The sequence below is a fragment of the Capronia coronata genome (assembly GCF_000585585.1).
Source record: "Capronia coronata CBS 617.96 chromosome Unknown acBCG-supercont1.2, whole genome shotgun sequence".
Lineage (NCBI taxonomy): Eukaryota > Fungi > Ascomycota > Eurotiomycetes > Chaetothyriales > Herpotrichiellaceae > Capronia > Capronia coronata.
Window position 1 is genome coordinate 381,987 of NW_006912894.1, and position 13,738 is coordinate 395,724.

The window sequence follows — 13,738 nt, forward strand, 5'->3', positions numbered from 1 at the left end:
GATAGCCACTATCATCCCGGCCTGTCAGTATGCTGCGCGGAAGGATTCATATCCACCGAATGGGTGGCGCAGTGCCAGCCTCAGCGCTAGAAACAGCGACTCGCAAGTAATCGTGAAGGGTTCTCGGGGAAGTTCAACATCCATGAACGGGTATTGGTGAGAACATGGGCTTGACTCTTGAGAGGCCTCGAAGAATAAGAAGTCGGTGTATGTCGGAGGAGTATCTGGGCGGGTGAGCAGGGAGCAAGTGATATGGTGTACACGGTACTACGGAAGACTCCAAAAGACTCAGGTGATGCCAGTAGACTGTGTTGCGCCACAGTGCAAACCGACTTGCAGCACACAAAAGGTCAACAAACATTGAAGTTCTAACCTCGCCAAACGAACAGCCGTGCAACAATCTCGAAGACAAGGAAATAACCCGGTCTTCCAGGATATGGATGGCTCAGGAAACCAGACAGGAGGAAGAATCCTCCCAACCTCTGTTCCCACGGACTTCATTCTTGAATTTTGAGGAAAGAACAGCCTGCAGAGGATGCGGTGCATCCCATGCGGATACGGGGTGGTACCTTGCTTACAATGCCTGCTGGTTAGGCTAATAGAGGCAGCAGAGAGAGGGTTTCACTCATACACGAATAGATTGATGGTCAGAATGGCCAGCACAGCCGGTGACCCGGAACAACAAAGTCAGTCCAGCAATAGCCAGGGAGCGGGAAGTGAGAACTCGGCCCCTGAAGGATTCGTTGGCTGGTGGAGGCTGGATCGGCCAGGTTCCTGGTCACCCAACATTTGGCGTCCTCCTTTCCGCTGAAACCTCACCACCCACAGCCTCCATGACCGACTTACAGGAAAGGTGAAGCAACTAGGACATCCCGGTCGCCGAAATACAGCCACCATTGCACCGGCCTGCAGGGTGCAAACGCGGGGAAAACAAGAGGCTTGCATCCAGACAGGGAACAGCTGCTCTCTGTATAACACCGACGCTAGAGACGCTCTGGGGATGGTGGCTTCTAAATATTTACTGTTTCTCGCTTGAGGCTGGGAAGCTTGACCTGACCTCACACTCTTACCTACCAGTATGGCGATTCCTTTTGCCTTCCTGGTATAGTATGGAATTGTGTTTGTCACAGAAACTCAGTGACTTTGGGTCCAACCACCTCTCCTTCAGAAAGAAACAAGGATGATGGAGAGACCTGCCAACAGCACTGTACGCTTGTCCTGCATGTTGCACGCTTCTGCAGGACCACGCGGTCAGCTCGGTAGTGGAGGACCAGTCTATCCTTTTCCAGAGAACGCTGTGTGCATTTTCGCACGTGGACTAATCCCCTCTCTGTTGGCCTGACTCTGAGGTTATTGAACCCTGTCAGCTGGGGCAGAGAAAATCCAGGATGCAGAACAACACCGAGAGCTGCCGAAGCTCTTGGGTCGCAAAGGATGTCTCACAACGTGGTGGCGGGGGACAAGAACACACCTTGTTGGCACTTGGTGAGATCATAATCCTACGCTCATCTACCGCTCCGCAGGATCTCGAAGGTATAAAGAAGTCAAGGTAGGATGGTGATTGTCTCTTCCTTTCAACACTTCAACCTTCAGCCTTGCACGAGAGAAGATCAGCTCCTTCGTTACCTTGCATATAAATCCTACCAACCCTCGCTTGGATCATCACTACCTTCGCTTCAACATCATTTACAAGATGAAGTTCTTCTCCATTGCTGCTTTCATCGCCGGTGTCAGTGCTGCTGCCCTCCAGCCTCGTGGTGATGCCGGTAGCTGGAATGACTGGGGGAAGACTTGCTCTGCCGTCACTTTGACGGAGACTGCATACCAAGTAATTTTATACTTCAAACATCACCTATCAGATCGAAAACGCTGACCAAGCTTGTCTTTATGTCTTTAGACCACTACGGCATATGCGACCACAACTGCCTATGCTACTGTCACGGCATACGCCACTATAACAGCTTACGCTACATCAACCCTCTATTCAACCCTTTACTCGACCACCACGGCTTATGCTACCATCACCGCCTACCAGACAGCATACAAGACGGCCACCGTCACCAACACTGCAACAGTGACGACCGCGACACCTGTCTATAAGACAATCACTGCGACGACTACGGCCTATGCTACGGCCACCACTACTGCTTATGTGACGACCGAGACTCCAGTCTACAAAACCATTACCGCTACAACAACTGCCTATGCTACCGCAACGACCACTGCTTACCAGACTGCCTATGAAACTACCACTACCACCGCATACGTCACTCCTGCTCCTGTAACACAGTATGTCACTGTCACTGCGACCGTGACCGCAGCGGGTGCCAAACAGACCTGGGGTGACTGGAACTGAAGCCTTCTACGGTCTGGCCGACTTGAGAGCTACCAATAACTTGACTCACCTCGGCACCTGGGAGATGAATGAAACGTGGAATGACCAACGGCAGAACAATGGCATGTAATATCGAATGACCATCAGCATCAGCATCAGCATCAAAGCATAATCGGGGCGGATGAGGGAATACTACAAAATGCCCTTGGCATAATGAAAGCAAATGACATGCATGAACTCACATTCCAGGTGGCTTCGACACCTGGTTCCTGGGCCTGGGAATATTCTGGGATGAAAAACGGCAAATGCATGGGAATCAAGCACTCACGCCCGATCGGGGACAAAATGACATGAACAACGCACAACTTAGTCCTTGCTTGTAAGTTCATAGTTCATATCATAATTTATCTCGCCAACTTGCGAAGGAAAATGTTTCAAGCTGCCCAAGTTGGCCTCAGGGTAGGATGTCTCACATAATACGACGGAATCTAGTCGAGCAGACCAGCAATAGAACTCGGCAAGGGTTTGAGAACAAGAAACGAATGGCCTCCACGCCATATAGATCTAGCTTCTTGTTCCCCAGAATTGACCGAATGAGCAGCAGTCTGTATGTCTCTCCCGGCGACGGGTGGCGATCGAGTAGAGACCCTCAAGGTTCGTATAAACCAGGTGCCATCATTTCGACTTCCTCGTAGGGAAGCGAGTATGCTATTGGCACAACGATCCTCGCTTACTCCTTTATTTGGTTTGTTTTGATTTTATTATTAGCATTGCTGACATGGTATTGTCGGCGGTAGCCTGACACAACTTTGTCCCATTGTCACCTCCTGCTTCCCTTTTGTGGCCCCTTTTTTCCCCATTCAGCTGGCCTGATGGTTTGGCTGTCTCTCTTATTGTTTCTTACCTAGTACCTACCTACTAAGTATATTCTGTTTGGTCTCTTTCAAATGGCTGGGTTATAGGTGAGATGGCCCCTCTTGCTGAGATTAAGTGTCCTATAGATATGAAATATGACCTGGCGAAGCCTCCTGCCCAAGTCTTTCCAGAAATGGCATGTCATCGTGGACTTGGACCCCCGACCCGTTAGTAGGACCCACTCACAGCCCTGTTCGACTGTGAAGTTTTGTGGCGCTGCAAGGCTGAGGCTCCTGGGATTGCCCCGTGTCTTAACTACGTCGACGAGGTCTGCTTGAAGAGATCAATATTTACCAAACATATAAGATTCTTTTATGATTTAATCTAACAAGTAATGCCATCGAAAGCGGCACGGCAAATCCGATGGAATTTACGCATCGATATCAAGAACCTGGAGGCCTTTCACCAGAGGCACCAGAGCTGCCCCCACAGCCAAATGTGCCGGGTCTGATTTTGCATAGTAATTTCGATCCTCGACACTCTCGAAGACAGTGATGATCATGTGAGTGTAGCCGTTCTGCAAGGGTTTACACATGGTCAGCTCACATACTGATCCCAGAAATGGAAAACCGGGATCGAATGAAAGGCCGGGAAAAGAGCAATCCCAGCAACAACCAGGGTTCTCATGTACACACCTGTAGTCCCTCGATTGAGTTGTCCACTCCAGCAGTGATGGACTTGATGTATGGCGCTTTAGTGGTGGGATGAATGCACTTATCCTTCAGTGCTTTCAGTTGACCCAGGATCTAGGATCGGCAATGTTAGAGACTGAAGCGTGCAGTAACTGGATCGTACCAACGCAGAGATGAACGAACCTCTTCAATCTTCTTAGGGTCAGCATCCGGCTTGAACTGGAGCTGTACGACGTGAATGATGCCACCCATTGTGCGGAAAGTGGTACGAGAAAATGGTCAAGTCAATGGTGCTTGGGTTTGAACTGGTATAGTCGTAGTATGAACGATGAACATGACACCCGGTTTACCAGTAGGCTACAAGGCTGTTATAAGGCTGCGAGACGCCGGATGAGTATAATGTCTTCCGGCGGTTAATGACCAGCATGCCATCATCCCGGGCGGGTCGACCAAGAGGGGTTATGCTGCCGATCAGCTTAGCCATCCGTCCTCCGGACGCGTTACCTATTTGGGAGCGGCCCGACAAAAGTTGTTGGGACCTGGGCGCCAAGTCCATAGCCGAATCAGGCTACAGTCACCTGATTGGAGGCACTGACAAACGTCATCCCGCCAAGGAAGCGGCCAACTCCCTTCCGGGTATGTACCTGACGTACTATGCAGGGCTGAATATGTATATAAGTGCAGCCGAGTGGGGGGTAAGAAGTCGTCGAGTTTCCGAAGCTGATCAGATACAGAAAACTTCCTCTTCTTCTTATCACGCGAAAACACAAACTGAAAACACAAACTGAAAACATAAACTGAAAACACAAACTGATCAATCTGCGTCCATCATGACCGGAAAAGGCTCCGTCTTTCTGCTCGGTCCCGGCTTCATCGGGCTTCAGATTCTCGACGAGCTCCTTAAAGACGGCTACCCGGTGACGGTGCTGGTGCGGCGGGAGGAAGCAAGGGCGAAGCTCGAGAAGCTCGGCTGCAAGACGGTGCTCGGGTCGCTCGACGATGGCGACGTCATCCGTAAGGCCGCCGCCGCCGCCGACATTGTCATCCACACGGCGACCGCGGACCATCTCCCATCGGCACTGTCCATCCTAGATGGTGTGGACGAGCGCGCCAAGAGCGGAAAGAGCACCATCTACATCCACACCAGCGGGTGCAGTGCCATCACCGACGGCGGGCACGGCGAGCGCATGAGCGACAAGATCTACGAAGACGACAAGCCCGAGACGATTGACAGCATTGCCGACAATGCTCCCCACCGGTCCATTGATTTGGCGATTCTCAAGCGTCGCCGCGAGCTCGGCACCAAGGCCAAGATTTCGATCGTGCTTCCACCCGTCATCTACGGCGTGGGCAAGGACAACCGACTGTCAATCCAGATTCCGACCATGGCCCGGTTCGCCCTCAAGCACGGCTTCGCTGGTTACGTCGAGGGAGGCAATGCGGTGTGGGGATACATCCACGTGGCTGATTTGGCCCGGGGATACCTGGCCATCGTGCACTACATGGAGTCCGCACCGGCCGAGGAGGTGTTGGCGGATCCATACTTCTTCATCGAGAACGGGGAGGAGTACTCGTGGAAGAGAGCCGCAGAGGAGATCGGAAAGGCGCTCCACAAGGCGGGCAGACTCAGCGACCCAACGCCCCGGCAGATCCCACCCGAGCTCTACAGCTATGTTTTCGGCGAGTGGTCGGGCCCTGTCGTTGGCCGCAACGCAAGGAACCGCGCCAACAGACTTCGCGCCCTCGGCTGGAAGCCCCAAGAGAAGTCACCTTGGGACTCCCTGGCGTCGGAGGAACTGCCGATCATTATGGCAGAGAAGACCGACTTCAACGGCTACTCAGCCCCAGTCGCTTCTTAAAAGTTATACCCGCGGGTGCTAAAATGGAAGGAAACGAAGGAAACGAAATACTAGCGAAAATACTTCTCGTCCCGAAACTGTGCCAAATGTCCTTCCACGCATGAAAGACTATCGCTGTGACATAGAAGCTCTCAAGAGTAACAATATCTTACCGTCTATGCTAGAGTAGCTGTGAAAAGGCGGCATCGGCTTATTGCTGTGCGCTGAACCAGACTCTGCTAGTGAAGACCCGAACTCCAAGGCTGCCTCTAGCGTCGGACCGAGAGTATTGCCGCGCGGCCGGCTATATAGGTGCCGGATTTACTCCAGCAATGGGTCATGCCCCCTCACAGTCCTCGTGGCCAGTGGTTGATCAGACGGCAATGCAAACAACGTCAAGATAGTTGTTGCCTCAGCCTATGGCCATTGTATCTGTGGCCATTCCTCCAGTATTGACTCTGGCAACAAAGGCAACTCGCATTTCTGGAGTGTGGAGTTGTTCTAGGAGACTGCTGGAAACCTGCCCAAAGAATGCCGCCGATTGATCTCTCCAGGGATATCTGCTATGGGGTCCATATTGTTCTGTATCATCATCAATGGACCTCGGCCCCGGATTGTTAAGACAGCCTGGTAACAAATTGGGACATGGACCCCACATTTGTATATGTGGGGCGCAAGGCTGTGGCTCCTCGCCCCTGGCTCCTACTTGCCATACTACATACATATATGTAGATACCTGGTGAGCGGGCTAGCAGCGAGCATGCTGGTGGACAATGGCGGGACATTATCGAAGCATCATCGTAGATGGAGAGATAGGCAGCAATCCAAGAACAGCCACGCAGAGAAACAACTTTCGATCACCTAGTAAGAAACTCTTTAGGGGCACTGCCCAATCCAGTAACTAGTTCCTGGGAACCAGTAACCAGGAGTCCTTGTGAGCTTCAAGTTGAACTGTCTCTTCCTTTTTCCTCGTGTGTCCGCAAATGGTTTGCTGGCTCCTGGTACGAATCATGAGACGCAGGACAACTGGACGTTATAGTACGCATCAAGTTGGACGGGTTGAGTAGATACTCAGACTGATGGTGAAAGTCAACATCTTCAAGACTGAGGAGAAGTTGATGGCCAAAACATACGACAGTGGGTGCGGGCCAAATGGCACTGAATAGGCCAGGGGGGTGCAGCGGTGTGTGCGGTTCGAAACAGCTGGAGGCCGGTACAAGGAGCATCGGGAGGTTCCCCTCTCGCGAAAGACATGCTATTCAATGCTTTCCGGGGGGTCGCATTCAAAAAGAACCTTGCAGCGATGAAAATATAGATAATATATTGTTCGTTATCATTGCATATCATCATTCGTATAGCTCAGTATCCTCATGTCCAGTTTGCAGGTCGTCTGGCGGGTCACCTCTGCGTCGCTGTCTATCCAGGATCTCCCTCAGTTGAGATTCTGCAGTCACCACACGGTTATTACGACCGTGGACCCAGGAAGTCAACGTCTGCAGCTCTCCAGTAGGTATCAGAGCTTGAAGTCGGCGCAGAAATCCAATTCGAGCCACCGGAGCTGGAGGCAATGGGGAGCCGAAAATATCGCTGTAGTCGTACGTATACAGTGGATAATGTCGACCGCTTTCTGAAACGACGGGAGGATCGGATACTGTAGTTGCATTGGCGCCAGCAGCGAGATAGATTTCAGAGACGACCGCATTCGTCATCCTGGGTGACTGTTCACCGGCTTGAAGCTCGGTCCCACGATCTCGGAGCAGCTGGCGAGAGGCTTGCGAGGGTGCCGGTAAAGCCGGCTGATCATGATCCTCGAATAGATCTGGTCCTTCCGTCAGCACTGCAGGTGCTGAATAGTTGCGTCCGGAGCCGGAAACAGGCCTATGCACAGGCCCGCCTGGCATATCAGTCTTCATGCGTCGTGCCCGTGGAACGGCTTGTAATCTTTCCAATAACCCATACGCTGCCGAACCAGTATGACTGCCTTCGACTAGACTAGCATCTTCTCGCAATATGAGAACATCATCAGTCGCCGCCAGTCTTTCATTGCTCGTGCTCGCCTCCGCAACTGCCTGCAATGAGCTACTGGTAGCTCTGATCTCGCCCTGGGGAGGGAGATGGCTGTCATGTTGATCGGCCAGGACCAGCCGGCTCCTCCCGAGTATCTCAGAGATGGCATTGACGTTGTCTTCGATGTCCTCCTCAATGGCCGCAAGAATCCCCTGTATGCTATACTCTTGAATCGGCGGTAGCTGGTTATATTTGCTCATCTTCTCTCTTGGCCTGGGTGGACGAGTTGTGGGATGTATTTGAATAGAAGCATCGGCGGAATGGACTCTGACAACGACGGGTTGAGATGGGATGGTGGTCGAACTGTTGCCACCGATCGAGGAGGTCTGCCCATTTCTAGGTAGACTGGAGCGTGAGGCATCGAGGTGCTGGAAGTGAAGCGCGACAGGTCGAGGGGAGAGGTTGCTTCGGTCGCTTCGTAGATAACTCGAGGATGGTGGAAGGGATCTTGCCTGGACATGGTGTGGAGGGTGCGACAGAAAGGCCCATTGTTCCCCAAAGCGGCCCGACAACGTGTCTGCTCGAGTGTCCATGGTGTTTAAGACAAACAACGCATCGTCGGTTGAGTAGACGACTGCAGAGTTGGCCCTACAGTTGGAGAGCACCCGTGGACAGGTCGGCTTGATCCAGGGTGTATGACGGCAAGGGTTGTGCTGATGGTACCTAGAGGTAGTGAGGGCGTGGTGCAGGAGAGCACAACTGCCACAACTGCCAGGCAAAGTGCATGATCATGACAAGGACAGCAACCCGAAGGAACAAGATGCTGGCAGTTGAGCGACACCAGCGAAACAATCGCCAGTCTGGGTCGTGGACGAAGATAGTATGGAAAGCGAGCTTCGTGGCGGGGATTCATTTGCTGCTTGGTTGGCGGCGGCGAACACTTCCAGTTCCACGCAGGCTTGTCCTTCGATATTACCAACACAACCAGCATCTATTCACCCGCCATCTCCTGCATTTCTAGATCGGATATCTCATTCGTACGACTGTATCGCCATGCTCCTCTCCGATTCCTCCAATCTTCGATTTTGGTGGCTTGGGCAGTCCAGCCCGACCCCCGAACATGTCATGCATGAAGCCTGATTCCTCGGGCAGCCGAGACAATGGATTCACTCGAATCATCAACAGCCCCCTAAGTCCTTAAACGTACGATGCCACGAACGGAGTACTACATTGGTGCCATAAGACTGGACTGAGGAAGGCTGGAGATGAAGCGGTCGGTGACAAGCAGGAAACCACACTGTTCTAGTCCACGTTGATGTTTTGGAAGCCTCCGTCGATTGGAAATGATCCATCTACACTCTCCTCGAGCACAACGCATGTGTAAGTGCCTGAAGAGCTGGTAGCGTGGCTTATGGACGCACCCTCTCGCCGGATGTGCTGGTATACTAGCAAGCCCCTCTACAAAATAAGTGGCACCACAAAGTTGATATAGGTGCCTACCTGGTAGGGAAGCAGTCCGTAAGGCTGATATATAGGCGCCCTTCATAACTTCAATGGGCGGTGGGTATAGCACCTAGGTAGGTAGGTACGTTGCAGGAGAACGCCTGTTGTATCAACCTTATGGAATGCTTCCCTACTACCTACTAACCTAGGTAGGTAGGTAGGAACCTGTATCATTTTGGTGCCACTTATTTTTCAAGGGTGGCTCGCTAGGTATGTACATGAACAAGCTCTTTCTTAGCTGCAGCAGCTTATTCTTGACAAGCTTCGCACTGCCGTGAGTGCAGTGTGCAGTGGCTTGATAGATACAGCTGAGGAGGGGAGCTGTGCAAGTGCTCGAAGTGCTCCATCTCTCTCATCCCACCCCATCACTAGTTGTGCCTAGTTCTCCCGCGATATCAACATCCGCAACACCTCATTCGTGGTCAAGCTCGGTCGTCATGCATCTTTCTTCCATAGCTTCGTGGCTTTCCATTGAGACTGTCGTCACTCTCGAGAACCCCAAGCTTGAGCTTCCCACTGATACCGGCCGACTGGCTCAGAGGTACAAAGATACCTCCTCCTCCCACCATGGGCCTTCCGGTACCTCATTTCCTCCAGGTCAAACTCGTCGTTAGTCCAGGATGCGCTTCCACCTGACTCTTCTGGCCTTGTTGCCTGCCCTGACGGCCTCGTTCCCTTTTCTCCGACAGCGCAGGCAGACCGACAATTCCTCGGAACCCCTCACTGACCTGGGCGTCATACAGCAGTATTGGGGCCAGATGACACCCTATGCAGATAATGCGGAGGACTTTTTCGGGGTGAGCGATGTTGGCTTGCCAGATGGTTGTCAGGTCGAACAAGTGCATCTCCTGCAACGACATGGAGCTCGGTTTCCCACAGGTTTCTTTGACGATGGGGCCAACGACGAGAACTTTGGAGCCAAAACCTTCAATTGGACGCAAGCGAATTCTTCTGAACTATTCACCGGTCCCCTTAGCTTTTTGAACACGTACCAGTACTCGATGGGTGAAAGCTACCTTGTGGGGATCGGAGCCTCTCAGCTCTTCCAGTCTGGGGTGACCTTCTGGCAGAGATATGGCCGAACATTGTTCAATGCATCCAGTGGTCAACTCGCCTACAACGCTAGCTTCCCCAATGGCACCGCGAGACCCAAGCCGGTCTTAAGGACCACATCGCAGTCCCGGATTGAAAACACGCAGATTAACTGGGCCCTCGGCTTCTTTGGGCCGTCGTACTTGGAAGAACCCAATCCGACAATAGCCAATGCTACTCATCCATTCAACGTGGTGATAATTCCTGAAGGTGGAACGGAAAACAATACCCTAGCATCCTACGACAGCTGCACCAATGAGGGCGATGAGCCGGGAGGGATCCTCGGGGATCTGGATCTGCTATCGTACCTGCCGTTGTATCTGTCCGATGCGCGTGATCGGTTGGCAGACTATGTGCCAGCAGGATACAATCTGACCATCAACGACACCTATGCCATGCAGTAAGTTGTGCCGTCCGAGGACTCCAGTCGATCATCTATCGGTCAACATCATCTGACCTGGTTGCAGGAGCATTTGTGCCTACGAGACCAACTATCTGGGTCAATCCGACTTCTGCACACTTTTCACTGAGAATGAATGGGCTGGGTTCGAGTCGACTCTCGATCAGGAGTATTTCTATGACTACTCTTACGGCAGTCCGACCGGTCGAGCCCAGGGGATTGGCTACCTCCAGGAACTTCTGGCCCGACTGGAGCACCAGTTGATTACCTCGTCGAACTCGAGCGTGAACAGTAGCATCACCAACAATACTCGAGATTTCCCACTCGGTCAGAAACTTTATGCCGACTTCTCCCACGACGACATCCTGATTTCAGTCCTGACGGCCGCCTCGGTTGATTACTTCCGAGACCCGCCTTCGCTCACGGACTACCCCCCTGACCCAAACCGACACTTTATTCTGTCACATCTGACGCCTTTCGCAGCTCGGTTGGTTACAGAAGTGGTCGGATGTAACAGCGGAAGCCCGACTGCGCACTCTGCCCGGACACAATACTATCCTACTCAGTACGGGTATGATGCGAGTAATGCCACGCACAAGTTCTTGCGTATGCGACTGAACAACGGGATCCTGCCTCTGTCCACTATCCGCGGCGGCTACTGTGGGAATAGGACCGATGGGATGTGTCCGCTGAACTCATTCATCAAGAGTCAAGCCGGAGCCTTCGACCTGAGCAATTATCAGTACGCCTGTTTCGGAAACTACACGGTTGACTATCCCAACAACGGTACAGACTATGACGGGACGATCTTCAGTGGCGACGACACTTCGTAGGTGCGTCAGCTATGGAGCGCAAAATGACAATTGATACAGCAGACTGGGCAGGGAGACATACAGCGTCCCGAGCAATGACCGCCCAGCAACGATAATATCAATATGTAAATAGCTCAATGACCATCCACGAACATAACTTGAACATGATTACAACCAAGTCATCCAAATGGACATATGGCACCATCTCGCCGAGCGTCGCCGAAGCCTCTGGCGAGGCCACCATGATTATCTACTTACTGTTCTATTCTGTCCTACATGCTTGTCCCACTGACCCCAATCCTTCTTCATCTCGACTCCGCTTCAGCCTCGTGCGGAGACTGGCGGCTCGATGACGGCAATTTCGGCCTGGTCTGACATCAGACTCGCTTGAACTATCACATATGGCAAGACTGTCTTATATTATATTAGTAATAAACAGATCATATTGACAGTATTCCGGTCAGTGACCGTTGTCTGCTTCATATCTCACCTACCTTACCCAGTATATAGAAAGTAGACGTCGTCACTCCCATCCTTCCACAGTCGATCCCATGATCCGCACATTACACCTACAGACACAGCTCCAACGTCCCATCAAGACCAGCGCCAACGCCAGCAGGAGAGGATTGACCTCCAACCCATTCTTCTCCGTCTTTCGTCCGTCTTCACCAGTCCAAGTCCGATCCTTCAAAATGGAAGCCTCACTCCACCCCCTTTCAGGGTTATACCAGCCGAACCAGCTGAAAGGCCTGTACTACGGGCCGGACGTGGTCAAGAAACACATTCTCTCAGTTCTGCCCAACGCCGAGTCCAAAGCATTCATCGTGACAGGCCGGTCTTTAGCGACAAAAACCAAGCTGATCAAAGACCTCGAGGATCTGCTAAGCGCGAAACACCACGCCGGAACCTTCAGCGGGATCAAAGAACACGCGCCCGTCGCGCAGCTCGACGAAGCAACCACCCAGGTACAAAAGGACGAGACGATCGACACGATCATCAGCGTCGGCGGCGGGAGTCCAATCGACAGCGCCAAAGCGATCATCTACCGCGTCCACGAACAGACCGGCAGTGGCAACACAGAAGGAAAATGGCTCCGGCACATCGCCATCCCCACGACGCTCTCTGCCGCCGAATGTACCGCGCTGGCAGGCTACACGCAACCCAATGGGGTCAAGACCGGCCTGGCCCATCCGAACATCTACCCGGCCTACATCTTCTACGACCCGGTGTTTGGACTGCACACGCCGCCCGGACTGTTCCTGTCCACGGGCATCAGAGCCCTCGACCACGCCGTCGAATCGCAGTACCACGCCACCGCGACGTGGGTGCCCACCAAGCTCGTCGCGCTCAACGCCATTGCCGAGCTGTTCCGTCTCTTGCCCAAATACAAAGCCGATCCGACCGACCAGGACGTCATCACTGGCTTGTTTCTCGCCGCGTACGCCAGTCTCGGCTTCTTCGGCCAGAACCTCAAGGGCGGCCTGGGCTTGTCGCATAGCTTGGGCTACGCGTTGGGCAGCCCCTATGGAATCCCGCATGGCATCACGTCCTGCCTGACGCTGGGTCATGTGGTCAAGCTCAAGGCGCGGCAGGATAAGAAGAATGCCGATGCGGTCGCCGCCATCTTGCCGTACATTGGCGAGTCGAGGTCCGGGGATGATCTCAAGGATAGTGATCTTGTGGGTGACAAGATCTTGGGGCTTGTCAACGACCTGGGTCTCAAGACGACTCTAACTGAAAAGGGCGTCGGGAGGGATCAGATCGATATCATTTGCTCGAGGGCTACGGGTGGATTGGTCCCGAGTAGGATCGAGAGTAAGCAGGATGACGAGGCTTGGAAGGCGGTCAAGGCCTTGGTCGAGGGATTGTATTGAGGCAGAGGAGGTCGGGCATCTTCGCCTCAAGAACATGAGCGGGCATTACATCTGGCAACCATTGAACCCAGAGGAGGACCGAGGTTGACAATCCAAATCCATGCTGGAAGAGCACACTCATAGCGAGGATATATTAGCACACATTGCACCTCGTCGTCGCTCGCTTGCAAACTACTATCCCGTGGCAGTGGAGATGCATCATTTTTTAACGTCTACTTCTTCTTTCGGGGGCCCTGATTTCCCTTCTGAAGCTCTTCTGCAATGGCCGTTATGCCTGTCTAGTCAAATTATGAGATCTCTAGTCAAGTTATGAAAGATCTGGGTGATGAG

General features: G+C 52.7%; 6 protein-coding genes across 6 annotated transcripts; 3 read left to right on the plus strand and 3 right to left on the minus strand.

Annotated features, from left to right (window-relative positions):
- Positions 1–634: 634 nt before the first annotated feature.
- Positions 635–853, minus strand: A1O1_01805 (uncharacterized protein; the record flags this gene model as incomplete). Its single annotated transcript, XM_007722717.1, has 2 exons — positions 635–757; positions 788–853. Coding segments are annotated over 2 exons (189 nt in total), but the record flags the coding sequence as incomplete, so codon positions are not given.
- Positions 854–3,620: 2,767 nt separating this feature from the next.
- Positions 3,621–4,134, minus strand: A1O1_01806 (uncharacterized protein; the record flags this gene model as incomplete). Its single annotated transcript, XM_007722718.1, has 3 exons — positions 3,621–3,767; positions 3,886–3,996; positions 4,066–4,134. The coding sequence occupies 3 exons, from the start codon at positions 4,132–4,134 to the stop codon at positions 3,621–3,623; spliced, it is 327 nt and encodes a 108-aa protein (XP_007720908.1).
- A 578-nt stretch (positions 4,135–4,712) lies between these two features.
- Positions 4,713–5,741, plus strand: A1O1_01807 (uncharacterized protein; the record flags this gene model as incomplete). The annotated part of the gene is made up of 1 exon (XM_007722719.1): positions 4,713–5,741. One exon carries the CDS (start codon positions 4,713–4,715, stop codon positions 5,739–5,741), a length of 1,029 nt encoding a protein of 342 aa, XP_007720909.1.
- A 1,325-nt stretch (positions 5,742–7,066) lies between these two features.
- Positions 7,067–8,320, minus strand: A1O1_01808 (uncharacterized protein; the record flags this gene model as incomplete). The annotated part of the gene is made up of 1 exon (XM_007722720.1): positions 7,067–8,320. The coding sequence occupies one exon, from the start codon at positions 8,318–8,320 to the stop codon at positions 7,067–7,069; it is 1,254 nt and encodes a 417-aa protein (XP_007720910.1).
- Positions 8,321–9,850: 1,530 nt separating this feature from the next.
- A1O1_01809 (uncharacterized protein) lies at positions 9,851–11,555 on the plus strand (the record flags this gene model as incomplete). The annotated part of the gene is made up of 2 exons (XM_007722721.1): positions 9,851–10,722; positions 10,790–11,555. The coding sequence occupies 2 exons, from the start codon at positions 9,851–9,853 to the stop codon at positions 11,553–11,555; spliced, it is 1,638 nt and encodes a 545-aa protein (XP_007720911.1).
- A 671-nt stretch (positions 11,556–12,226) lies between these two features.
- Positions 12,227–13,408, plus strand: A1O1_01810 (uncharacterized protein; the record flags this gene model as incomplete). The annotated part of the gene is made up of 1 exon (XM_007722722.1): positions 12,227–13,408. The coding sequence occupies one exon, from the start codon at positions 12,227–12,229 to the stop codon at positions 13,406–13,408; it is 1,182 nt and encodes a 393-aa protein (XP_007720912.1).
- Between the last annotated feature and the right edge of the window lie 330 nt (positions 13,409–13,738).